The sequence below is a fragment of the Salmo trutta genome, chromosome 33 (assembly GCF_901001165.1).
Source record: "Salmo trutta chromosome 33, fSalTru1.1, whole genome shotgun sequence".
Taxonomy (NCBI): Eukaryota; Metazoa; Chordata; class Actinopteri; order Salmoniformes; family Salmonidae; genus Salmo; species Salmo trutta.
Window position 1 is genome coordinate 35,837,091 of NC_042989.1, and position 26,162 is coordinate 35,863,252.

At 41.7% G+C, this 26,162-nt stretch overlaps 2 protein-coding genes across 6 annotated transcripts in view; one reads left to right on the forward strand and one right to left on the reverse strand.

Annotated features, from left to right (window-relative positions):
* ppp2r5ca (protein phosphatase 2, regulatory subunit B', gamma a) overlaps window positions 1-17,376 on the reverse strand; it is a 45,001-nt gene extending 27,625 nt beyond the window's left edge. For 2 of the 4 annotated variants that reach the window (XM_029730752.1, XM_029730753.1), the window contains exon 1: window positions 2,053-2,277. In XM_029730752.1, the coding sequence (XP_029586612.1) occupies window positions 2,053-2,146 (94 nt within the window). In that variant the 5' untranslated portion in view covers window positions 2,147-2,277. Of the gene's footprint in view, window positions 1-2,052; window positions 2,278-12,618; window positions 12,773-14,798; window positions 14,868-17,210 lie in introns of those variants that run through there. The other 2 variants (XM_029730750.1, XM_029730751.1) reach the window with 2 other exon arrangements.
* Window positions 17,377-18,062: 686 nt separating this feature from the next.
* The window catches only part of dync1h1 (dynein, cytoplasmic 1, heavy chain 1), a 53,678-nt gene continuing 45,578 nt past the window's right edge, over window positions 18,063-26,162 (forward strand). The window contains exon 1 of one of the 2 annotated variants that reach the window (XM_029730754.1): window positions 18,063-18,414. In XM_029730754.1, the coding sequence (XP_029586614.1) occupies window positions 18,162-18,414 (253 nt within the window). In that variant the 5' untranslated portion in view covers window positions 18,063-18,161. The remainder of the gene's footprint in view (window positions 18,415-26,162) is intronic. The other variant, XM_029730756.1, reaches the window with a different exon arrangement.

A 26,162-nucleotide genomic window follows, 5' to 3' on the forward strand; every position in this document is an offset into this window, starting at 1 on the left:
TAGTTAACAAAAAATAAAAAAAATAAAAAATAAAAAAAAGCGCAATCCGTTTCTATACGGGCTACTGTAAGTTGTCAAAAACTTTGCTGGCAAACATTTTGGTTGTTTATTACAGGATAGCGGTATTACAGTCTTTAAAAACGGGTTTAGCAAGGAGCTCCAATGTGACATAAGGTCTGTTATAAACTGCGTGGTTCGAGCCTTGAATACTGATTGGCTGACAGCCGTGGTGTACCACGGGTATGACAACAACAACAAAAACCTCTGCTCTAATTACGCTGGTAACCAGTTTATAATATCAATAAGGCACCTCAGGGGTTTGTGGTATATGGCCAATATACCACGGCTAAGGGCTGTATCCAGTCACTCCGCGTTGCGCATAAGAAAAGCCCTTAGCCGTGGTATATTGGCCATATACCACACCTCCTCGTGCCTTATTGCTTAAATATACAACGGCTTTCAGCCAAATCAGCATCTAGGACTCAACCTACCCGGTTTATAATATATGCCATTTAGTAGAAACTTTAGTCCAAAGCAATTTACAGCCATACATTTTTCTTTATTATTTTCTCATATGGGTGGCCCCAACAGGTGTCAAACCCATGACCCTGACGTTGCAAGTGCCATGCTATACCAACTGAGCCAAAGACGACCAGTGACATTTGCTTTTTGTATTATTTTGACAGGTCACTGGCAAAGACACGGGCTCTGAATAGGTCAAGCATGCCTCATTAGCAAAACAATGCACCCATCGCATTCTCCACATTTCCATTGTACCTTTCTTTCTGAATAATAAACCTGAAGGACTTTCTGCCTTTTTTCCTATTATATTAGCAAGAGGGAGCCTCCGATGTCTTACAAGGACACAGACCACTTGATTGTTCAAAACAAATTAATGTCATTCAATGTAGGGGTGTTGGTCGACTCCAATTCACAACCAAATCAATAACTCCCCACGGCATAATGGATCTCATTCAACACCACCAACCCCATTGGCGTTCACAGAACAGAAAAGGCCATGTCTGCGTGCTATTGACTCATTGTGCTGGCTAGCCCAGAGTTCACTAAATGCGCTAGCAGCTAGCCTATTAGCCTACTGCTAGCCTATTAGCCTACTGCTAGCCTATTAGCCTACTGCTAGCCTATTAGCCTACTGCTAGCCTATTAGCCTACTGCTAGCCTATTAGCCTACTGCTAGCCTATTAGCCTACTGCTAGCCTATTAGCCTACTGACAGCCTATTAGCCTACTGACAGCCTATTAGCCTACTGACAGCCTATTAGCCTACTGCTAGCCTATTAGCCTACTGCTAGCCTATTAGCCTACTGCTAGCCTATTAGCCTACTGCTAGCCTATTAGCCTACTGCTAGCCTATTAGCCTACTGCTAGCCTATTAGCCTACTGACTGTGACTCTCAAAAGGTTTGTTGTTTCAGGGGAGGGAAATACCAGGCTTTTGCCCTTCTTTGGCGGTGGCGACCTCTCCTCCGTTGGGAAGAGGAAGTTAGACAGATAAGGGCGGGGAGGCAGCAGAAGCAGAAAAGGGGCTGCTGCAGCGGAGGCAGTAATCTACACACTTCTGGCCAATTTGTGTCCAGATTAACTGGAGTGTGACAAAACCATAGGCCAGAAAAAAAACAGGAGGTAACGAACACAGGCTGAGTCTGCCGTACCCCATTTATGCATTTCTCCTACCTCTTACAAAGATATAAAAACATACAAATCACACAGAGAGAAACATAATGAAAACCTTCCCTAGGCTATGACCTCACTGGGCTGTGCGGGGGATGGGCAGAGAGAGTAGAAAAACCAGCTTTTCCCTCAATCTTTTCATGAAACTCTGCCTGCAATCCCTAAGAAAACCATCCCCTGATCCCCTATAAGGAAACAATAAAAACCCTTTCCAAACGTCAATCCCTTCTGAAACAAAGACCCTTAAAGCTTATCTTCCCGTCTTGGTGACAAATCGGCCAATAACCAACGGAGGGGAACAGAACAGATCGCATTCTCCCTCTCTTTCTCGAGGACAAAATTTAACGATGGTTTCTACGTACCTCTGAAGTGCATAAGAGCCACCGGCTGGAAAGGCCCATTGGAATTAGGTGCATCCACAACCATCCTGATTCCAGCTTTATTGCATGTCAACATCTAAACTCGACCAGGAAGGCAATCCACTTAAGGTAAGGGGCCAACCTCCATTTTAGCACAAAAGCAGATGAGAAAATGAAGCTCTCTGCTGCTGGAGGGAACTGTCTCGTTAGTGACGTCACCGGTGAGAAGCAAGCCGGTTGGCTGATCCCAGCCACAAAGTGACGTGATCAGGCAGCTCGGAAAGCGGATGTTGATTGGTAAACTGAGAGTAGGGGGCGGGTCTTGCAGGGGCAATATGGTCTGTGATTGTTTAGAGCCAGTTTTGAGCTTGGCCCTGCCTTCTTTAAGGAAAAGAAACTCAACAAATTCACTGTATTCTATTCCAGATATTACTGAATATGACTCCAAGTGCCTAATGATTGGTAAAATTCTCAATTTGAATGAGGAAAAAGGTACATACATGATGAACCTATTGTAATATGATCAAACGAAAACACAAACACTGCAAAAATGACATCTCAAATATCACACTGGAAATAATGTAGTGTCAGTGAGTATAATTTAGGAAACAACAATAATCTAAATCTTCTATCAATTATTGTAACACAAAAATTGCTGTCTATCCTTGTAACCATTCCACTTACAGTGGCAGTGCTTTAAATGATTGGTGGGATAGGCCTACTGTGTCAAATCAAGTCTTATTTGTCACTAATAGTGAAATGCTTAATTACGGACCCTACCCAACAATGCAGAGCAAGAAAAAAAGAGATGGTAGAAAAAATGTAACACTTATAACACAGGGAAAAAAAACGAATGAGTAACGACAACTGGGCTATATACACACACGGGGTACCAGTACTGGGTCAATGTGCAGGGTGGGGTACAAAGTAATTGAGGTAGATATGTACATATACAGTGCCTTCGAAAAGTATTCACACCCCTTGATTTATTCCACATTTTGATTGTGTTGCAGTCTGAATTTAAAATGGATTCAATTGAGATTTCTCATCACTGGCCTACACATAATACCAGAAAAAGTTAAAGTGGAATTATGTTGTTCAATTTTTAACAAATTAATGACAAATGAATAGCTGAAATGTCTTGCGGGGAGTTGGAGACTCATATCTCCCTCACTAACTTTAAGCATCAGTTGTCAGAGCAGCTTACAGAACATTGTACATAGCCCACCCAACTACCTCATCCCCATATTGTTATTTATTTTTGCTCCTTTTCACCCCAGTATCTCTCCTTGCACATTCATCTTCTGCACTTCTATCCCTCCAGTGTTTAATTGCTAAATTGTAATTATTTCACCACTATGGCCTATTTATTGCCTTACCTCCCTAATCTTACTTCATTTGCACACACTGTATATAGACTTTTCTATTGTGTTATTGACTGCACGTTTTGTTTATTCCATGTGTAACTATGTTGTTTGTGTAGCACTGCTTTGCTTTATCTTGGCCAGGTCACAGTTGTAAATGAGAACTTGTTCCCAACTGGCCTACCTGGTTAAATAAAGGTGAAATAAAATCAATAAAGATTGAGTCAGTATTCAATACCTTTGTTATGGCATGCCTAAATAAGTTCAGGAATGGGTGAGGTGAGGTTTCAGATGTTTTCAGAAGATGGGCAGAGACTATGCTGTCCTAGCTTCAGGGGGAAGATGGGCAGAGACTATGCTGTCCTAGTTTCAGGGGGAAGATGGGCAGGGACTCTGCTGTCCTAGCTTCAGGGGGAAGATGGGCAGGGACTCTGCCTGCCTAGCTTCAGGGGGGAGATGGACAGGGACTCTGCTGTCCTAGCTTCAGGGGGAAGATGGACAGGAACTCTGCTGTCCTAGCTTCAGGGGGAAGATGGACAGGGACTCTGCTGCCCTAGCTTCAGGGGGAAGATGGACAGGAACTCTGCTGTCCTAGCTTCAGGGGGAAGATGGACAGGGACTCTGCTGTTCTAGCTTCAGGAGGAAGATGGGCAGGGACTCTGCTGTCCTAGCTTCAGGGGGAAGATGGGCAGGGACTCTGCTGTTCTAGCTTCAGGGGGAAGATGGACAGGGACTCTGCTGTTCTAGCTTCAGGGGGAAGATGGGCAGGGACTGATTCCATCATTGGGGAGCCAGGACAGAGAAGAGCTTTTGACTGGGCTGAGCAGGAGCTGCATTCCTGTAGGGATGGGTGGGCCATGAGACCAGAGGTGGCAGAATGGACTGCTCGGGTTGAGGTGTAGGGTTTGAGCATAGCCTGAAGGTAGGGAGGGGACGTTCCTCTTGCTGTTCCGTAGGTAAGCACCAATAATAGTGTTTAACATGATTTTTGAATGACTACCTCATCTCTGTACCCCACACATACAATTATCTGTAAGGTCCCTCAATTGAGCAGTGAATTTGAAATACAGATTCAACCACAAAGACCAGGGAGGCTTTCCAATGTCTGTCAAAGAAGGGCACCTATTGGTAGATGTGTGAAAATATAAAAAGCAGACATTGAATATCCGTTTGAGCATGGTGACGTCATTAATTACACTTTGGATGGTGTATCAATACACCCAGTTACTTCAAAGATACAGGCTTCCTTCCTAACTCAGTTGCCGGAGAGGAAGGAAAGTGCTTGGGGATTTCACCTTGAGGCCAATGCTGACTTTAAAACAGTTACAGAGTTTAATGGCTGTGATAGGAGAAAACTGAGGATGGATCAACAACATTGTAGTTACTCCACATTATTAACCTAATTGACAGAGTGAAAAGAAGGAAGCCTGTAAATAATTAAAATATTCCAAAATATGCATCCTGTTTGCAACAAGGCACTAAATTAATACTGACAAAATGTGGCAAAGCAATTAACTTTTTTTCCTTAATGCAAAGCATTATGTTTGGGGCAAATCCAACACAACACATCACTGAGTACCACTCCACATATTTTCAAGCACGGTGGTAGCTGCATCATGTTATGGGTATGCTTGTAATTGTTAAGGACTGGGGAGTTTTTCAGGATAAAAAATAAATGGAATGGAGCTAAGCACAGGCATAATCCTAGAGGAAAACCTGGTTCAGTCTGCTTTCCACCAGACACTGGGAGATAAATTCACCTTTTAGTAGGACAATAACCTAAAACACAAGCCCAAATCTACACTGGAGTTGCTTAACAAGAAGACAGTGAATTTTCCTGAGTGGCCGACATACAGTTTTGACTTAAATCTACTTGGAAAATCTATGGCAAGACCTGAAAATGGTTGGCTAGCAATGTTCAACAAACAATGACAGAGCTTGAAGAATTCTGAAAAGAATAATGGGCAAATGTTGCACAATCCTGGTGTGGGACTTACCTAGACAGACTCCAAAGTCCATGAAGTCAATAACTTGCTTGTAACAGATGACATTCATATTCTGACTATCTATGAAACTATGGTAGCAATACATGAATATAACATCTACCGAAAAGACAGAAATGCCAACAGAGGCGGTGTTGCTGTCTATATTCAGAACCACATTCCTGTAAAGCTTAGAGACGATCTCATGTTAAATACTATTGAAGTAATATGGCTACAGGTTCATCTGCCTCACCTAAAACCCATTCTTGTGGGAAGTTACTATAGACCACCAAGTGCTAACAGTCAGTATCTGGATAATGTGTGTGAAATGCTTGATAATGTATGTGATATCAACAGAGAAATATATTTTCTGGGTGATTTAAATATTGACTGGCTATCATCAAGCTGCCCACTAAGGAAACACCTTCAAGCTGTAACCAGTGTCTTCAACCTGGTTCAGGTTATCGGTCAACCTACCAGGGAGTTACAAACAGCACAGGAATTAAATCATCAACATTTATTGATCACATTTTTTACTGACGCTGCAGATATTTGCTTTAAAGCAGTATCCAAATCCATAGGATGTAGTGATCACAATATAATAGCCATATCTAGGAAAACCAAAGTTCCAGAGGCTGGGCCTAATATAGTGTATAAGAGGTCATACAATAAGTTTTGTAATGATTCATATGTTGATGATGTAAAGAATATTTGCTGGTCTGTGGTGTGTAATGAGGAGAAACCGGACACCGCACTTGACGCATTTATGAAATTACTTATTCCAGTTATTAATAAGCACGCAGACATTAAGAAAATTACTGTAAAAACTTAGATCCCCTTGGATTGATGAGGAATTGAAAAATTGTATGGTTGAGAGGGATGTGGCAAAAGGTATGGCAATTAAGTCTGGCAGCCCAACTGATTGGCCAATGTACTGCAAATTAAGAAATCATATGACTAAACTAAAGAAAAAGAAACTACACTATGAAACAAAGCTTTGGGGCACCTTAAATTAAATTTTGGGGAAAAAAGCCAACTCGGCTCCATCATTCATTGAATCAGATGGCTCATTCATCAAAGCCCACTGATATTGCAAACTACTTTAATGACTTTTTCATTGGCAAGATTAGCAAACTTAGGAATGACATGCCAGCAACAAACGCTGACACTACACATCCAAGTATATCGGACCAAATTATGAAAGACAAGAATTGTACTTTTGAATTCCGTAAAGTCAGTGTAGAAGGGGTGAAAAAATGATTGTTGTTTGTCAACAATGACAAGCCACCGGGGTCTGACAATCTATATCGAAAATGACTGAGGATAATAGCAGACGATATTGCCACTCCTATTTGCCACATCTTCAATTTAAGCCTACTAGAGAGCGTGTGCCCTCAAGCCTGGAGGGAAGCTAAAGTCATTCCGCTACCCAAGAATAGTAAAGCCCCCTTTACTGGCTCAAATAGCCGACCAATCAGCCTGTTACCAACCCTTAGTAAACTTCTGGAAAAAATGTGTGTTTGATCAGATACAATGCTATTTTACAGTAAACAAATTGACAACAGAATTTCAGCATGCTAATAGGGAAGGACACTCAACAAGCACAGCACTTACACAAATGACTGATGATTGGCTGAGAGAAATTGATGATAGAATGATTGTGGGGGCTGTCTTGTTAGACTTCAGTGCAGCTTTTGACATTATTGATCATAGTCTGCTGCTGGAAAAACGTATGTGTTATGGATTTACACCCCCTGCTATAATGTGGATAAAGAGTTACTTGTCTAACAGAACACAGAGGGTGTTCTTTAATGGAAGCCTATCAAATATAATTCAGTTAGAATCAAGAATCAAAATCAGGAATTTTTACTAACGACATCTGAGTAAAGCCAGAGTTTCTATGTATGCCAATGACTCAACACTATACACGTCAGCTACTACAGTGACTGAAATTACTGCAACACTCAACAAAGAGCTGCAGTTAGTTTCAGAGTGAGTGGCAAGGAATAAGTTAGCCCTAAATAATTCTAAAACTAAAAGCATTGTATTTGGAACAAAACACTCACTAAACCTCAACTAAATCTTGTAATAAATAATGTGGAAATTGAGCAAGGTGAGATGACTAAACTGCTTGGAGCAACACTAGATTGTAAACTGTCATGGTCAAAACATATTGATGCACTAGTAGCTAAGATGGAGAGAAGTCTGTCTATAATAAAGCGATGCTCTGCCTTCTTAACAACACTATCAACAAGGCAGGTCCTACAGGCCCTAGTTTTGTAGCACCTTGACTACTCTTCAGTCCTGTGGTCAGGTGCCACAAAAAAGGACTCAGGAAAATTGCATTTGGCTCAGAACAGAGCAGCATGTCTGGCCCTTGGATGTACACAGAGAGCTAATATTAATAATATGCATGTCAATCTCTCCTGGCTGAAAGTGGAGGAGTGATAGACTTCATCACTACTTTTATTTATGAGAGGTATTGACATGTTGAATGTACCGAGCTGTCTGTCTAAACTACTGGCACACAGCTCGGACACCCATGCATACCCCACAAGACATGCCACAAGAGGTCTTTTCACAGTCCCCAAGTCCACAGTACTACATAGAGTTTCATGTAGTCAGGGCTCTATTCCACATTGAGTAACTGACACAAGCAGTAAATTTAGATCTAAAAAACAGATAAAAAAAAACACCTTACGGAACAGCGGGGACTGTGAAGCAACATAAACATTGGCACAGACACACACACACACACACTACTGTAGATATGTGGTAGTGGTGGAGTAGGGGCCTGAGGGCACACAATTGTGTAAACTGCCTTAATTTTGCTGGACCCCAGGAAGAGTAGCTGCTGCTTTGGCAACGGGATAGATAATAAACAGTAATAGCGTATCTGATGAGTCAAAAGAGATTAGTGCAAAAAGGGTATTTGCAGATATTCCGGGTAGCTATTGGTTAACTATTTAGCAGTCTTACAGCTTGGAGGAAGAAGCTGTTCAGGGTCCTGTTGGTTCCAGATTTGGTGCATCGGTACTGCTTGCCATGCAGTAGCAGAGATAACAGTCTATGACATGGGTGGCTGGAGTCTTTGACAATTTTATGTAGCTCTGCTGTCAGAAGTGTTATCATCAGGACAGTTTGACAGTGAATAATAAACTGAAATATGGAAACTATTTGTAGGTGCGTTATATGGTTTAGAAAACCCCATTTAGTCTGCACAAAAAATATTGTCTTCTCTACACAAGTGAAAAGAGTTGTGGGTAAACTTCAGTTTTGAGCCAAGTAGCAGAGAACTCACATGCAGGGCATTAAATGCCAACTGACCATTGAAGATGGAGGAGGGTAACTAGACAAGAGTAAATTGTTGTTGTCCTTGTTTCATTCTCCGTCACGTCCTTGTTTCAGCCTCCACCACGTCCTTGTTTCATTCTCCATCACGTCCTTGTTTCAGCCTCCACCACGTCCTTGTTTCAGCCTCCACCACGTCCTTGTTTCAGCCTCCACCACGTCCTTGTTTCAGTCTCCACCACGTCCTTGTTTCAGCCTCCACCACGTCCTTGTTTCAGCCTCCACCACGTCCTTGTTTCAGCCTCCACCACGTCCTTGTTCTAGCCTCCACCACGTCCTTGTTTCAGCCTCCACCACGTCCTTGTTTCAGCCTCCATCACGTCCTTGTTTCAGCCTCCACCACGTCCTTGTTTCAGCCTCCACCACGTCCTTGTTTCAGCCTCCATCACGTCCTTGTTTCAGCCTCCACCACGTCCTTGTTTCAGCCTCCACCACGTCCTTGTTTCAGCCTCCATCACGTGCTTGTTTCAGCCTCCACCACGTGCTTGTTTCAGCCTCCACCACGTCCTTGTTTCAGCCTCCACCACGTCCTTGTTTCAGCCTCCACCACGTCCTTGTTTCATTCTCCATCACGTCCTTGTTTCAGTCTATGAACACTTTTCCTCCTCAACCTGCACATTATGCTTTCAGTGTGTTGTCTTGTTTGCTTCTGATCTGGAAAAGACAGTCCGATGTGTTTTTATGGACTGTGTTTTATCTTGCCAAAAAGGTTAAAGTGCTGACCTTTCATGAGCGGCCAAGCAATAATACACCTGTCAATCAAAACCCATAGATTGCAGCGCTGAGATGGCAAGAATAGGGCTGAGTAACGACAATTAGCATAATTGCGGATCACATGGATCTCTGAAGATGGAGAACTTAACGGTCTGCACCTCTTTCTAATTATACTCTACGAAACTGGATTGGGGTCAATTACATTGCTGTTCAGTCAATTCAGGAAGTAAACTGACATTTCAGAAATGTAACTAGGGAGAAATTAATTAAAATAAATCCAAATGGAATTGACCCCCAGCCCTGATATTCTACCACCATAAGAGAAGCCTCTCAAATAGGGAAACTCATGAGACAGTATAAGCCAACAGAATACCATCTTGTTCCTTATTTCTCAAGGTAACTTCTCCTAATGCGTATGTACATTCCAATCTACGCCAAAGGCCTGGAGCATTAAAGATACATTTTAGGACTAGCCTTTAAAAATAGGCACCTGACTAACTCTGCCACCACAAATGCCCAAATCCATTTACCATTCATCCAAGTCTCCCGATTGCAGCTTCCAAATGTTTATATAACTTCTAAGTCGTCCGACACAGGTGAATTACATTTAGAGATTTATGACACCTATCCGTTTAGTGGGGTTATTGGTACCTGCCAAGTGGGTGAATGGACTGTAACAAGTAAGAACACATAAACCATTGTAGTCTGACATACTGTATCTTTACATTTGCAGGTATGTAGGTATTCAAATGTTTTTTCAAATGCTCGCCTATCAGACGCGGTTAGTTAGCAGATAGCTAATGACATACATATAAATGAGTTATATTTGCCAGGGAATAGTGGACTGTCAACAATACATAGTGATGTGGGGGGGGGGGGGGGGGGGGGGGGGGGGGGGTTAGTAGTTCGGTACAGCCACAGCGCAGTCCTTAAACATGTCAGGTGTGATTTGTGTGATGACATTAAAAGGTTTGGCTTGCTCAGACATGCTCCGGTTGCTCCCACCTTCGCTTAGTGGTTACTGCAAAACAAACCAAGGACAACACCAATGCCTTTGTGTTGTCTAGGTAGAGAAAAACAATATCCATACTGGTGTCCAAGTGTAGAATGCATGGCCAATACACTGCTTCTCTGTAAGTAGTAAGATGTGCTAGTAATGTTGGATCAGTAGGAAGGAGGGTTGTGTTTGTGGTCTGGGGGGGACAAAACATGTTGTGCTCTGATATCCATACTAGCATCGGCTACAACTTGGAATGCAATGCCAATACACTGCACCCTATGTAGTAGGCTATCGTATGGATATTGGCACAGAACCAAGCACTGTTAAAACACGGTTTAAGCACTGTTTAAGCTTTGAACGTGCCTGGTTGATCATGTACGATCAACATAATTCCTGTATAGAAAAGTAATACCTCTGTTTGTGGTTCTTTTTTGTCAATCAATCAATCAATCAATCAGTCATTCAACCAATCAATGTCTTTCTTCTGCGGGTAAGAAGAAGAGACCCACTGGGCTCAGATGGAGAAAAAAAATAAAAAATATAAAAAAATAAAATTAAAAAAAAGACGAATTTCCCTTATGTTGATGACTTCTTGCAAATCCAATCAGTTTACCATTCAACGTCATCACATATACTTTTTGGTCTGAAATGACGTGGAAACAACGTTGATTTAACAATTTTTTGGGCCCCAATGGGGAGCGCACTGTAGGATTCTTTTCTGAAAGCAACAGATCTTGTCTGTAATGCTCTGTGTAAACAAACGAGTCATGAATGATTCATGTAAAGGTGTAAACCTCAACCCCCTATATCTCATCGAGCGCATCACACAGGTAAGTCCAAACAACAACTGCCAAGTATCTGTATAAAATCACTCAGTCAGTGCTTTCAATCACTGTTGGTGGGCAGCATGCCGAATGGCGCAGCATGTCACTCTGCTCCCTCGAATATTACTATGATGTGAAAATTACACAGCTATTCCCTCATAACAATCTATACATAAATGATAACATTTTAAAAAACCATTAAAGGCAAACAAAACAGTGGAAATAAAGGATTTTTATCTAGATTTGCAGAGAGTCTATTTCTCAGGTTAATTATTTCCAAGAAGCAGTACAGGGCCGTACACCGAAAGCATCTCAGAGTAGGATTGCGGATCTATTCATTTTTATCTAAAAAAAACTGGTCCTAGATCAGCACTCCTACTCTGAGACACTTTGTGGATATGGGCCCAGGGTCCATATGTGTGCTGAGTGCTGTGATATGATCTGAATGGCAAAACTGATATTAACGAATAACATTATATAGACAAGGGGGCAGCTGATCTTAGATCAGCACGCCATTTTGTTTTATTGAATATTAAAACATACAATCTACCTGCAGTGAAGCCACTCAAGATTATATTACATTCAGTCATCTAACAGACCCATCTAGAGTGACCCACAGAAGCAACCAGGGTCAACACTCTTACCTTAACTGTGCCGATTTCATAGTGGCACCAATCCCACTAATGACCGATCTTTGTCTCAAGACTCCATCTGAATCACTGTTACCCTAGACATGATGTGCAGTCCCTCTCTAGGGACTATCTGTTTCTTCAAGATAAGACTTGAGATACAGTTGAGTGCAGATGATTAGCATTGGAGATAGACATGAACTGCCATCCGCTATGGTCTAAATAATGTAGCACGCTAAGTCCTGAAGGTTAAAAAGCTGGTTATGAGAATCCTAGGAGCCTATGAATTGTTAATATAACCTCCCCTGATCCTAATAGGTCAGAACTAACGGTGTTACGCTAATGTCATGCATATGATTACCGGTAAACACAGAATGTGTGAGTCCTTGAGACATATTGAACTGAACAGTACAATGATACACTGAGAACAATGAATATTTAAGAGGAGTCACCTTAACTTCTTGTCCTACTCCGACTCTAAAACTTCATCTTTGAGGCCCTATTGGAAGTGAGAAACAGTGTTTGTTTGGAACCACACTCTTGTGATAAGTAACCTTGCCTGAGACCTGAAGACTTACATTGGCTCCCTAAGCTAATACTTAGGCTTTAGCTCAGTGGGCTAACACAGTCTTGTTAACTCGGGAGACTTGAGTTTGAACCACCCGAGTCTGTCACGTGTACTGTATATGTGCATCTCAAGTGTACCTTTAATAGCAGGCAGCGTCTGCAGCTTCCTATTTGTGCTGATGGGGAAGACAGACGCACTCAGCCTCCGCTCCCTCTTGACTGCTGAGTTTGAGCCAGGTTTCACCCTCAGCAACTGGGTGTTGGGCGGCTGCGCAATCTTCTTATTGGAACCCTGTGGAAACAAGAGTCGCAAAGCGAGGGTTCCTGTTACTGGCCAGCAGTTTCCTGCCCAAGGAAGCCAGGGATCACAATTACCCAAATTGTTTCCACAGGGAGGAGTCAGTGATGATGTGGAGTTGTGGTTAAGGGTCATGTTCCTCTTCCAAATCAGATCAGATGTTTCCCTGGGAGGGAACCTGATCAGAGGCGCTGTGTGTGTGTGTGTGTGTGTGTGTATGTGTGTGTGTGTGTATATACACTGTCTCTTGACACAGGGTGTGTAATGGAGTCCCACAGAGACAGATAACTGATAGAGTTGTACAGGCAGTGATAGTGGCATCATGCTGTCTGTCTGTCTGTCTTCTGCCGGTCTGTCTGTCTTCTGCCGGTCTGTCTGTCTTTTGTCTTGTTAACATTGACAAGGTAATCTGGAAACCCTACCTCATATTATTCCTTTGTTAAATGAGAGCATATGTTTCCCAATAATCTCCATTAAAACTTTGATTAGGTTAATGTTGAATGCAGCTTTAAAGCCTGGTGGGGTGGCGATGGACATTCTCATGAAGTATAGCACATCAGCCATCATAACTGAGGAGATATAACAACATATAACACTAGTTGGGTTTCTTCAGGGTTTTTTGACGGATACTGCTTAAAAATTCAAAAAGGCACTCGCACATCTGAGCAATCTTTGCTGCAGGTGCATGGTAACAATTGAATAAAATGAGAAAAAATAAGAAACCTGCACACTGCTCTTGCTAGTGTCACCGTTCTTTATTACCCTTTACGTTTCGGCCTCAAGGCCTTCGTCAGAGCTCAGAAACACATAAAATGGCTTAGTACTGCTTCTTACATTTACATTATCATAATCCAAAAACATGAACTTGAATTTGATTGATTATCTCAAGTTTCAACAGTTATGTCTGGAAGTGTAAATTATGAATGTGGACAGAGTTGTTCTCATCTCACGCTCTGCAATATCTTGGGGCGTATTTTGCAGGTAGTGATAACCACAAAACACACCCCAGACAAAAAAATAAATCAGTATAACTATGCAATAAATGCTATATGATGCACAATAATATTTGTGTAACAGTGACAACTGTGTGTTTACAATATCGTATCACTCCATTGTGACTACAGATAAAAAGTAATAACAGTCAATAGGCTTGCTGCTACGATTCTTTTCTAATCAGTGTTCATGTTCACACTGGTGTGGTAATTATACAGCACAAGAGCCTCTTGGTAAAGGGACTTAAGCTCTGCTTCCTCATGCTGTTTCAGCAGATATACATATGTTTTAAGTCTAAATAAATACTACAGTACCGTACTGTAGGACCATACGGATAGACTGTAGACAGCCAGACGTGACTGTCTAGTTCTAGTCAGTACCTAACAGTTGATCAACTGACAGTGTATTAAAAAAAACACTTACAATGCATAACACTAATATTAATTAGTAGGTTTTCTAAGAACTCTGCATGCCAGAGGAAACCTGAGGCTTTGTTCCAAATGGCACCTTTTCCCTATTTAGTGCACTACTTTTGGTCAGAGCCTTATATGCCCCTGTGCACTAGATAGGGAATAGGGTACCATTTTGGAAACACTCTGACAGTGTATTTATAGAGCCAGAAGTCTGAAGCTAGAAAGGCTCTAAAAGGTGAATGAGGATTCATGACATCTCTCATTAGACCGGTTTGTTCTTTCCACTAACCCCAATTAACCCCAGATAAAGTCATATATTCCTTGGCTCATTGAGTACTTGTACAGCTTCCCGAGAAGACACCCTCCTCTGCCTATTTTAGAAGAATCCATACAGTTTGTTTCACACATGAGTGTAAAAGTCAATTGAATTTCACCTTGCTTGATAAGTACATGACGGGTGTGGATAGAATATAACAAAACAAAGATCGGTCCAAATCCGTTTTCAAATCAAAAGGTTCATCAGTATCATTGTTCATCAGTACTTTACAACCTTATTAGATTGCTTTGAAATATGGTGGCAAAACGAAGAAAATACAGCTTGGACTGCTTCCTACCTCATGGTCAGACTTGGAATGTCCATTTTTGCATCCAGGTTTGCTTGATTTCACAGACTTGGAAGATTCCTAAATAAGACAGACAACTGTGTGAGTGACAGTAGGCCCAGGTTAGATAGACAGATAGATCTGGTAAAAAAATACTTGAATCAGTTATAGAACACATTGCCCTTTATGGTTGTGAGGTCTGGGGTCTACTCACCAACCAAGAACTCACAAAATGGGACAAACACAAAATTAAGACTCTGCATGCAGAATTCTGCAAAAACATCCCCAGTGTACAATGTAAAACACCAAATAATGCATGCAGAGCAGAATTAGGCCGATACACGCTAATTATCAAAATCCAGAAAATAACCTTGCTATTGAGAGAGGCCGTTGTAGGCAGACCTGGCTCTCAAGAGAAGACAGACTTTGTGAACACTGTCCAAAAAAATGAGGTGGAAACTGAGCTGCACTTCCTAACTTCCTGCCCAATGTATGACCATATTGGAGACACATATTTCCTTCAGATTACACAGTCCCACAAAGAATTTGAAAACAAATCCAATTTTGATAAACTCCCATATCTATTGGATGAAATACCACAGTGTGCCATCACAGTAGCAACATTTGTGACCTGTTGCCACAAGATAAGGGCAACCAGCAGTGATGAAAGTATTTTTACAAGTACTTCTTAAGTTGTTTTTTGGGGGTATCTGTGCATTCCTAAAGAAAATTATGTACGTTTTAATCCATATATTTTCCCTGACATCCAAAAGTACTCGTTACATTTTGAATGCTTAGCAGGACAGGAAAATGGTCCAATTCACACACTTATCAAGAGAGCATCTCTGGTCATCCCTACTGCATCCGATCAAAATACTTTTACACTTTTACTCAAGTAGTATGTCATTGGGTGACTTTCACTTTTACTTGAGTAATTTTCTATTAAGGTATCTTTACTTTTACTCAAGTAATACTAAACTCAGCACTGTCAACTGCGTTTATTCTCAGCAAACTTAACATGTGTAAATATTTGTATGAACATAAGATTCAACAACTGAGACATAAACTGAACAAGTTCCACAGACATGTGACTAACAGAAATTGAATAATGTGTCCCTGAACAAAGGGGAAGGGTACCACATGAGGGAGGATGTCTTCCCTGTAACACACAGCATTGAGATTGCCTGCAATGACAACAAGTTAAGTCGGATGATGCTGTGACACACCGCCCCAGACCATGACGGACCCTCCACCTCCAAATCGATCACGCTCCAGAGTACAGGCCTCGGCGTAACGCTCATTCCTTCGACGATAAACGCGAATCCGACCATCACCCTGGCGAGACAAAACCGCGACTTGTCAGTTAAGAGCACTTTTTGCCAGTCCTGTCTGGTCCAGCGAAGGTGGGTTTGTTGTGCCCATAAGCAACGTTGTTGCCGGTGATGTCTGGTGAGGACCTGCCTTACAAAAGGCCTACAAGCCCTCAGTCCAGCCTCTCCCAGCCTATTGCGGACAGTCTGAGCACTAATGGAGGGATTGTGCGTTCCTGGTGTAACGCGGGCAGTTGTTGTTGCCATCCTGTACCTGTCCCGCAGGTGTGATGTTCGGATGTACCGATCCTGTGCAGGTATTATACGTGGTCTGCCATTGTGAGGACGATCAGCTGTCCGTCCTGTCTCCCTGTAGCGCTGTCTTAGGCATCTCACAGTACGGACATTACAATTTATTGCCCTGGCCACATCTGCAGTCGTCATGCCTCCTTGCAGCATGCCTAAGGCACGTTCACGCAGATGAGCAGGGACCCTGGGCATCTTTCTTTTGGTGTTTTTCAGAGTCAGTAGAAAGGCCTCTATAGTGTCCTAAGTTTTCATAACTGTGACCTTAATTGCCTACTGTCTGTAAGCTTTTAGTGTCTTAATGACTGTTCCACGGGTGCATGTTCATTAATTGTTCATGGAACAAGCATGGGAAACAGTGTTTAAACCTTTTACAAGTTATTTGGATTTTACGAATTATATTTGAAAGACAGGGTCCTGAAAAAGGGACGTTTCTTTTTTTCGGACTTTATTAGGTACCTTTTCCACCACTGGCAACCAGTGAAGAACACACCATTGTAAATACAACCCAAATTTATATGCATTTATTTTCCCTTTTGTACTTTAACTATTTCCACATCGCTACAACACTGCATGTAGCCATAACATTACATTTAAATGTCTATACTGCTCATTTGTGATTGTTTATTTTACTTTTGTTTGTTATGTATTTCACTTGCTTAGGCAATGTAAACATATATTTCCCATGCTAATAAAGCCCTTTGAATTGAATTGAATTGAGAGAGTCATTCAATAACTAATTAGGCTATTTCACCTATGAATCCTAACAGTTGTTATTCGATAATATCTGTACATCTAGCCTACTAACCTTGTATTTTTTCCCTTTATTCGGCATTTTTAGGCGAGGAGTCGGAGCCCCCCGTCCTTCTGAAAACTCCGTTCGCTCCCTCAGTGCCTCTGATTCCTCCGTGACAAAAGTAGCCCACACCTCTGTTTTCACCCATAGAGTTTTGAGTCGCTGACTTCGGTCATGTGACTTTAAAATCCATCCACACAGCTCTCCACTTCATTTACCGTCACTGCCTATGGTTACTGCACTGTCATAATCCTTAACGACCTTGTGCCAACTCAATAGGGTGTCAGACAGACTGTGATAGGCTATAATATCAAGCTGGTCCGTACTAAATGTGTAATATGTCATAAAACGACAGGGATTTCAGTTTATTCACATCAAAATATATTAATAGAAGGTAAGAGAAAGGACCTTTGATTTAGTTGGTACCTAGATAAATATAAACCTGTCTAAAATAGTTTAATTAGTTTTCCGTGCCAGACACTTTGATAGCAATACCGCCCCCTAGTGGTACAATTAGCTTGTAAAAGCTCTTTCTGAACCCGCATTTGTTGAAAGATTGTTTTATCACAGAGACATATGCATTACCGCGAAATCTGATTGTTTCTGGTTCCAAATATACCACATAGTTTAGGCAATGATGTAGTTTAGGTTACTATTAGTTTTCAGGCAGTAAAACAATATGAGTTTATCAGCCAACTCCCATTTCCCCCTTTCAGACAAAAGTTGAGACCGGTCTGAATTGCATTGTGGGTAGCGTAGTAGTTTTATGGGACATTTGCTATCGATTTAACGCTTCAAGTTCGTCCTCTGGTACTACAAATACCAGCATGCAATTGCATGACTACATCTGAAGGGTAGCGAATGTACCGCCGCATTGACACGTTACCCGTTGATGTGGTTTGACCAGAAGTCTCTTTGTTCAGTGTTGAGTCTACGACCGATTGTTGGTCGTTATTTCGGAAAATGTCGGACGGCGGTGGGGGCGACGATAGCTCCGGCACCATGGAGGTGTCTACTGCCGTACAAACGGTTGCTGATGCCGCGGTGTTGCAGAAGCATATTCGTAAACTTGTCCCTCTGCTCCTGGAAGATGGCGGCGAAGCTCCGGCCTCCTTGGAAACCGCCCTAGAAGAGAAAAGCTCCATAGAGCAAATGAGGAAGTTTCTTTCGGACCCCCAAATTCACACCATTCTTGTTGAGAGAAGCACTCTCAAAGGTCAGTCTGATTTTCAAATAAAGTAGTTAACTAACTAACTAGCTAGTTAGTTTAAGAAATTGCTAGATAATTGTTAATTTTTTTTTACAAATTGCTAGCTAATAGACTGCACCTTCGTAGGCTACATCTTAACGTTAGCTAGCCAGTCAAATGAAATGTGTTCATGATGCTGCAGCAGCATCCGCCAGAGGATTCCTCTCACCCAAACATTTACTGGCTACGTTAAAATGTCAGAGGTACAATCATATAGAAAATACAAGGCAGTCTTGACTGCCAAAAAGCAGGTAACGTTTACAGTGGATGCGGTTCAATGAACGGCTCCATTGTTGTAGAGTTTTGCCCTCAGCTATAGGATCATGTGAATATCAGGCTCCTGTCTTCCTAACAGTTAGTCCTAGACCACTCCTGCCAAATAGAAATGCCATTTCAGTCACACACGCACGTCTATATTCATTTTTATCATCTAGGCGTGGCACACTTAACTAAGGAAATGAGTTAGTTATCTGTGCTGATCATATAGTTATCTGGCTACAGTGATGAGGAGTAGAAATGTCTCCATTCGAGTGATGGGCTTTGATTGTTTTCTGTAGGCTTGGTTGGGATGCACAGACATAACGTGTATATGTACGCTGCAATGCAGATTTTTATCTCTAGCAGCAGTGAGTGACCTCATCTTGCAGGGTGGGGAGCACAAAAGATTTGAGTCATCTCTGAAAGCAGTGTCATGCGCTCAGTAGGGTTGGGCGATTTTACGATTGCATCATCTATCGACTATGTTTGATGGGTGATTTTTACGACAGCATCATCTATCGACTATGTTTGGATGATTTTTACGACAGCATCATCTATCGACTGTATTTGACAGCCATCGTCGATGGTGAAAACATCCAGATGTCATAAACGACATGTCTGGCAGAGCACAACATGTATGCGGTAGTTAGACTATTTAGCATAATGCAAGAGAATAGTGTAGAACAGTGACTTGCCTAGTTAAATAAAGGTTAAATAAAGATTGTAAAAAGAGCGGACAGCGCAAAATGTCAGAGCCTGACATGTTTTTATTCCCACCACCCCCAATGTCGGATGATCATGGGCCTTTTCAACTTCGTTGTCTAGGTTATTGTTTTAAAATCTTAATTTCCCCTTTTTCTCCTTAATCGCCATTCGATTTGAATGTGACTTGTTGGCCTAGGCATAGCCAACTCTTTCACGATCAACCATCAAATGAATATATTGGCCTAACGGAGTAACATTTCAGTTGTTTGCGAATAGCCTAGCCTAAATAAATGACAATAGTAGTAATGAGAGGGGGAACAAACAATTGCAAGATGGACTAATCAAATTGGAAGTTTAAACAAACCTTGTACGTTTCTGCTTTACTTGACCAGAGTTTATGCAAAATAAATTGTGTTGTCAGAAAATTCCTCATTGCAAACCAAACGGCAAATAATAGGCTATAGGCCTACGCATACTCCAAGTCCATATAGACCTCATCAGAAGGAATTTGCCTCGACCAGGCCAACAAATTGGGGGGGACATTATTTCCCATTGACCCCCAACTGTCAACATTTTTGTTTTGTAATGTTTTTTTGTTGTTGTTATACATAAATTACAAAGCATGCCGAAAAGCTGCTGTGTTCAATGTACATGTAACCAGGTAAATAAAATAATCAACCTACGGTTCCCTATGCTCCCATGTAAGGAAAAAGACCTTGCGAGAAGAACCCTGTGCTGTGGCTTCAGGCTATTAGGTGTGGGAGAGTAGGGGAAATGTGGGGAGCCGGTGTCCAAGTAGGCTTCACGTAGCTATGTGTGTGGAAACTTTTTCACCACAGGTAATAGGCTGACTACACCGCTCACGTTGCAAATAAATTCAGAAATCCATGTTACTCAATTATTGCGCCAACGAGCGTCTGCATTGCCAAGGGCTAAAAATAGAAATCAGTTCTATTTCTGACGCAGATCGCGCTGCAAGTCCTGCCTCTCCCATCTCCTCATTGGTTTACAGAAGCAGGTACCCACATGCCATCTGCTCATTGTTTATACCCACATGGGTGACTGAAAGACGAACGAGGTCAGTGGCGATAATGCACCTAATTTATGAAAGTTGCCAATCGCAATATATAGTCGAGAGAAGAAAAGGCCTGGAAGGAAGAGCGACGACTGGAAATTATTTGGTTGACCGTCTTATGTGTGGATTAATTGGCGGAGTAGAGGACCTTGTGCATTTCAGGTAAAATAACAACTCAATGTTTATATCCCAGGACAAATTAGCTAGCAACAGCAAGCTAGCTAAATAGGACAAATTAGCTAGCAAATGCAAGCTAGCTAGCTAAATTGCCATAAGTGTGTAATGCTTTTCGACCTGCTTCCAAATTAATATAATTGGTTCAGAGTTTGGTTTGTTATTTTAACCTGCATGTCGTGATCGCGTTTCGTATGAGGGGACAGAATAAAATTATGCACGATGGCGCACGCGCGCAGACCGTTTGGGTTCCGTGTAAGGCTGTATCACAACCGGCCGTGATTGGGTGGCGCACAATTTGACGGGTAGGCCGTCATTGAAAATAAGAATTTGTTCTTAACTGACTTGCCTTGTTAAATAAAACATTTAAAATACTTGTTTAGTATAGTCCGTTTGTAATGCCACTCACTACTTGTAGCTGTATAGTCCGTTTGTGTTGTTGGTCTTCGCTAGTTACCGGAACATTAAGCTAGCCATCACTCACGTGGCTGCTAGCACTGTCATGAAAACGGTTTTTCATATGTTTTTCTAAGTAGTGAGAACGCTCGGGAGCAGGAAATGTTAAGTTATCTTTAGAAATGCTGTACTTTTCTTAAATGTCGTTTTGTTAACTAAAACAAGCAGACAACAAGAAAATTGCATTTGAAAAAGGTCACGTTTTTGCTGTGAGCCAATGGGGTAACCTAGACAACCACAGGTTGTTTTCCCCCTCAGGTGGGCGGGGCTGTGACGTTCCATACCGACTGGGACTATAGGCTACTGTCAATCAATAAAAGTTGCAGTAGGCTAAACGTTACTTTGACTAGTTAAACTACACCGAACAAAAATAAACGCAGCATGCAACAATTTAAGATTTTACTGTTACAGTTCTCATAAGGAGATATGTTAATTGAAATGAATTCATTAGGCCCTAATCTATGGATTTCACATGAAGTGCATTAAGTATAGAGACCTCTTCGCTTTTTCAAAATGTTGTTCTTCTAAAATGGAATAAATTCATGTTTTTATTCATCAATCTACACACAATACCCCATAATGACAAAGCTAAAGCTTTATATTTTATTTAAAAAAATGCAAATTTAAAAACAAATATTTTATTTACATAAGTATTCAGGCCCTTTTCTATGAGACTTGAAATTGAGCTCAGGTCCATCATTTTTCCATTGATCATCCTTGACATGTTTCTACAACTTGATTGGAGTCCACCTGTGGTAAATTCAGGCACACACTTGTCTATATAAGGTCCCACAGTTGACAGTGCATGTCAGAGCGAAGGAATTGTCCGTAGAGCTCCGAGACCAGATTGTGTCGAGGCACAGATCTGGGGAAGGGTACCAAAAAAAATATGCAGCAGTGAATGTCTCCAAGAACACAGTGGCCTCCATCATTCTTAAGTGGAAAAAGTTTGGAACCACCAAGACTCTTCCTCGAGCTGGCCACCAGCCAAACTGAGCAATCGGGGGAGAAGGGCCTTGGTCAGGGAGTTGACCAAGAACCCGATGGTCACTCTGACTGAGCTCCAGAGTTCCTCTGTGGAGAAAGGGGAGAACCTTGCAGAAGCACTCCACATCTGTCCTTTATGGTAGAGTAGCCAGACGGAAGCCACTCCTCAGCAAAGGGTACATGACAGCCCACTTGGAGTTTGCAAAAAAGCACCTAAAGGACTCTCACCCAAGAGAAACAAGATTCTCTGGTCTGATGAAACCAAGATTGAACTCTTTGGTCTGAATGCTAAGCGTCACGTCTGGAGGAAGCCTGGCACCATGGTGGTGGCAGCATGCTGTGGGAATGTTTTTCAGCGACAGGGACTGGGAGACTAATCAGCCTCAACGGAAAGATTAACGGGGCAAAGTACACAGAGATCCTTGATGAAAACCAGACGGGGGCAAAGGTTAACCTTCCAACAGGACAACGACCCTAAGCACACAGCGAAGAGAACGCAGGAGTAGCTTCGGGACAAGTCTCTGAATGTCTTTGAGTGGCCCAGCCAGAGGACAGATTTGAACCCAATCGAACATCTCTGGAGAGGCCTGAAAATAGCTGTGCAGCGACGCTCCCTATACAACCTGACAAAGCTTGAAAGGATTTGCAGTGAAAAATGGGAGACAGGTGTGCCAAGCTTGTAGCTTCATACTCAGGAATACTAGAGTCTGTAATCTCTGTCAAAGGTGCTTCAACAAAGTACTGACAAAAGGGTCTCAATACTTATGTAAATGTGATATTTCAGTAATCTTTTTGGTGGAAATGTCTAAACCTGTTTTTGCTTTGCCATTATGGGGTATTGTGTGTAGGCTTGAGGGGGGGTGATTTAATCATTGTTACGTTACAGCCTTATTCTAAAAATGGGAAAAAGGGAAGGGGTCTGAATACTTTCCGAATGCACTGTATATGTATCTGTTGGTCCCAGATACCTTAAAAAATTGGTTAGGGGCATGGATCACTAAACCAGTCAGTATCTGGTGTGACCACCATTTGCCTCATGCAGGGCAACACATCTCCTTCGTATAGAGTTGATCAGGCTGTTGATTGTGGCCTGTGGAATGTTGTCCCACTCTTCAATGGCTGTGCAAAGTTGCTGGATATTGGTGGGAACTGGAACACTCTGTCGTACACGTTGATCCAGAGCATCCCAAACATGCTCAATGGGTGACATTTCTTAGTGTGCAGGGCAAGGAAGAACTGGGACATTTTCAGCTTCCAGAAATTGTGTACAGATTAGTTCTGACCCCATTTAGTCAACTGGTCGATTTTGTTGTTGGTCGATCGAGATTTCTTGAGTCAATCAGTCGCACACTTTTCTTTTCATGCTACACAAGACACCTGTCTGATTCACGTCTGTTTGGCACACACACTACTCACGCAGCACTTGCTCCTTTTCTCCAGTAGTTTACACTATTCTACATTACCATGTAATGCTGCATTTGCATGGCACTAGTTTCATACAATACATGGAGATCCTGTCTTTTTTTACTTAGTGTAACTTGTATATTTTAGTAAGCAGTCATCTGTTCTAGTGTTTATTGTTTTTGTTTTTATAACAATTTTATTTGTCTTTTTTAGTTAATGTACTTTTCTTTATCTTGTATAATGCCTTGGTTGGGTGGATGGATGGGGAAATTTGGGGTTGTTGGTACTGTCTTTCTGTTATCTGGGGGGAGATATATATATATATATATATACACACACACACACAACAGAGTACCAGTCAAAGGTGTTTATTTATTTTTACTATTTTCTACATTGTAGAATAATAGTGAAAACATCAAAACTATGAAATAACACATGGAATCATGTAGTAACCAAAAAAGTATTTTATATTTGAGATTCTTCAAAGTAGCCACCCGTTGCCTTGATGACAGCTTTGCACACTCTTGGCATTCTCTTTTCCAACAGTCTTGGGAGTTCCTGCGTACGCTGAGCACTTGTTGGCTGCTTTTTAGGGATGCGCGATATATCGGTGAACATATCGGAATCGGCCCGATGTCTAGTTTAAGACCGACATCAAAGCTGACATGCATACCTATATGACGCTACGTAAAATGTTGCGCTACACCTGCAACACAGCATTCCTAACCTAGCCCACAATGTCTGCTGTGTGGATCAAGCAGTCAAGTAGAGCAGTAATTTTAAAGAGTAACAACATTTCAGCGAGACAACTCGACGACGGCAATCCATCAACACCAAGATAATGGAATTCATTGCCCTTGACAATCAACCGTTATCTGTCGTGGGTGATGTTGGCTTTTGCGACTGGTCGAGCACCGGTACACACGAATGTTTCCAAGTGCGCTATTGTTCAGATGTTGCCCTACACAGTAATAGCGTCACTGCTATTAGCTTCACAACATAATATAGAACGCCGTTTGGGTCTTTGTGTCAAAAAAGATGCATGTCAAATAACAGTTCTATTATAGAATGTTGTGTGTTCTGAATTTGCACGTGCAAGCCAAGCGCCACCACTACTATCCGTAGCACTGTCAAAGCTCAACAAAAAAGTTTACAAACACTGGCCACGAACGATGTGTTTACAATACCGCGTTGGTAATAAAGCGGCGTTCCATAGAAATCCTGGTTGAGAATGAAACGACTGAACAAATGAAAAACGAAACAGCACAGCAAGTAAGTGAAAGAAATAGGTTTTGATTATGTTTTACTGGTGATGGGGACATTCGTAAATGCCATCAAAATAACTTTTTGGTGTGTGTGTGTGTGTGTGTGTGTAACCTTTTATTTAACAAGGCAAGTCAGTTAAGAACAAATTCTTATTTACAATGACGGCCTATCCCGGCTAAACCCAGACGACGCTGGGCCAATTGTGCGCCACCCTATGGGACTCCGAATCACGGCCGGATGTGATACAGCCTGCATTCGAACCAGGTGTAGTGACGCCTCTTGCACTGAGATACAGGTGCCTTAGACCGCTGTGTGTGTGTGTGTGTGTGTGTGTGTGTACACTAACAGTCAAAAGTTTTAGAACAATAGTGAAGACATCACAACTATGAAATAACACATGGAATCATCAAAAAGTAACCAAAAAAAGTGTTAGACAATATTTTATATTTGAGATTCTTCAAAGTAGTGGTTCTCTGTAAAAAAATCCGGTATAGTGGTTCTCGGTAACGGCCGGACGCATCATGACTATAGGCGGGGAGTGTGTGTGTGTACCTCGACAAGTTGATTTTGTACATTTTCATCGAGCTGGGTGTAATATATATGATGGTAGGTAAATGTTTATTTTAACATTGAGCTTCAATAAATCCCCACTATAGTCACGCTGACCAGCACAACTGTCTTTCGAATAAGATGCATGTGGATTTTAATATAGACTACATTTATAAAACGCAGTAAGGAACCATTTAGGTCTAGTTTTTTTTTGTTTTTTTTACCATGTCTATGGCCTACCTAAAGGTTTCTGGCAAGGAACACCAGCATGTTCACCTTTACTGCCCCGGAGTCGCGAACTCAACAGGTGATGGACTTGTAACTGTTGACGGAGGTTTGTAGTTGGTCCATCCTTTGCCCTGACTCTTTCTGCAAGTGACTTCGGCCAGGTCTGCTGGCTCACCACCATTCGACCTGAAACTGAAGAACTGCCAAACAGGCGATGATGTGCTTTTCTTTCCCACTAAGTCAGCCGTGTTCATTCCGTTTTATTTTATTTTTGCATGAGGGAGGCTTTACTATAGTTACTAAGTGAAATCCTGTCACTTGCTCTCTTTTTTTTGATATAATCAAAATGTCAAAGTAGCTGCATGTACGAATGTCGCAGCTGCTCTTACCTAGATAATCAAGTTGAAATAACAATAGCCTACACTTGACTGCTTCAATATTCATTTTAAATGGTAGGCTAATAATATAACTGATCTGAGTATTTTTATGGACGAGAAACATGGTCCTACCATGAAATTATTTACCATTCTGCAGCCTTAATTAGATAAACATAACTAGGCCCAACACTGTTTTGAACAGTTATTTAATGAGATTTTCTTTGTGGCTTTAGGAA